This window comes from Belonocnema kinseyi, chromosome 6 (assembly GCF_010883055.1).
Source record: "Belonocnema kinseyi isolate 2016_QV_RU_SX_M_011 chromosome 6, B_treatae_v1, whole genome shotgun sequence".
In the NCBI taxonomy this organism is placed as follows: Eukaryota; Metazoa; Arthropoda; class Insecta; order Hymenoptera; family Cynipidae; genus Belonocnema; species Belonocnema kinseyi.
The window spans coordinates 129,360,754-129,361,991 of record NC_046662.1 but is presented as its reverse complement, the minus strand read 5'-3'; the positions used below and the strand labels follow the sequence as shown (position 1 = coordinate 129,361,991).

At 27.1% G+C, this 1,238-nt stretch overlaps 1 protein-coding gene across 7 annotated transcripts in view; it reads left to right on the top strand.

Moving 5' to 3' along the window:
- Window positions 1–1,238, top strand: part of LOC117174079 (ubiquitin domain-containing protein 1) — a 305,357-nt gene that overhangs the window by 35,798 nt on the left and 268,321 nt on the right. Inside the window, exon 4 of one of the 7 annotated variants that reach the window (XM_033362758.1) lies at window positions 291–366. The exons of the other annotated variants lie outside the window; for them this stretch is intronic. Coding sequence (XP_033218649.1) covers window positions 291–338 — 48 coding nt within the window. The 3' untranslated portion in view covers window positions 339–366. Of the gene's footprint in view, window positions 1–290; window positions 367–1,238 lie in introns of those variants that run through there. 7 annotated transcript variants of the gene reach the window in all.

Genomic DNA, 1,238 nt, shown 5'->3' with positions numbered 1-1,238 from the left:
CGCATACTTTGAATAAAATATTTGTTATCATTCTCTTGAAATAAATGTGTTTTTTTCTTGAAAAAATACCGGTTTCATATGTATACACCTGGTATAGTAGGAAAATATCCTCTACACTTGAATGTAAAAAAGATCAAAGATGCCAAAATATTGTATTATTTTTTTCTAGTGCAATAAACTTTATAATTTTTTTCTGTTTTTTCCCGGTATATTTCTTATACAACCTGAATTTATACTGCATTACCTCCATTCGTAGTACATAATTATAATTTTATCCATTTTTTTTCCAGCTGCACAAAATCCTTTTGCCTAAACAACTGGAAGGCTTGGTAAAATAAGAGTAACGCTGCCTTTTTAACATTCAAGTGAAGAGGATTTTCTCCTAACATTAATGTCCTTTTAACAATATATATTTTTATCTTATATATTTATACCTTATATTTTCTTCTATGTTCATATTTATTTCATATTTATTGAAAGTACGTATTTATGAATTGCATAATATTATTGGCATAATATTAATATTACTACTTATTTAACTTACGTTGATCCTACACGAGTTTTATTCCTTTTGCAATTTTTAATTGTGAAGTATGAAAACTCATGTAGGGTGCACATAATTTTTTCTTTGTTATTATTTGCATTTATTATGTAATTATAATATCCGTTAGCCATCTTTACAATTTCTTACAACTCTTTTTATCTGCAGAAAAGTTATTTTGTACAAATTTATTGCCTTTAAAGGTTCCAATCATATACAATTCTAATATATACAGATTTTTAGGATATTACAATAGGGTAATCCATATAAATTATGTTTGCATTGTAGTTAAGCTTTTTATAAACTTTGACTCCCAAAGAATTTAAATGTAAAATTAAAACCCTATTTTGTTTATTTAATATAAATATTAGAATAATGAATTAAAAAGTGACAAAATATGAAACTTTAATGTCGATTTTTTAAATGAAAAAGTGGCGACCTTATGGCATGAAACACATGGTTTGACCTGGTGCCTGGCTGGATACAATTAAAGCGTGGATACATTAAGGGCATGTGATACGAGGGTAGTTCAATAAGTCCTTAGAATGAAGAATAAAAACAATTTTTTTTGGGTAAATTTTTTTAAATTTTTCAGCATAATCTCCTTGGAGCTCTATACACTTGGTCAATCGCTTTTCAAGTTTTTTTAATCCTTCAGAAAAGTGCGTTTTCGGAAGTTCCTCGAAATAAGCACTTA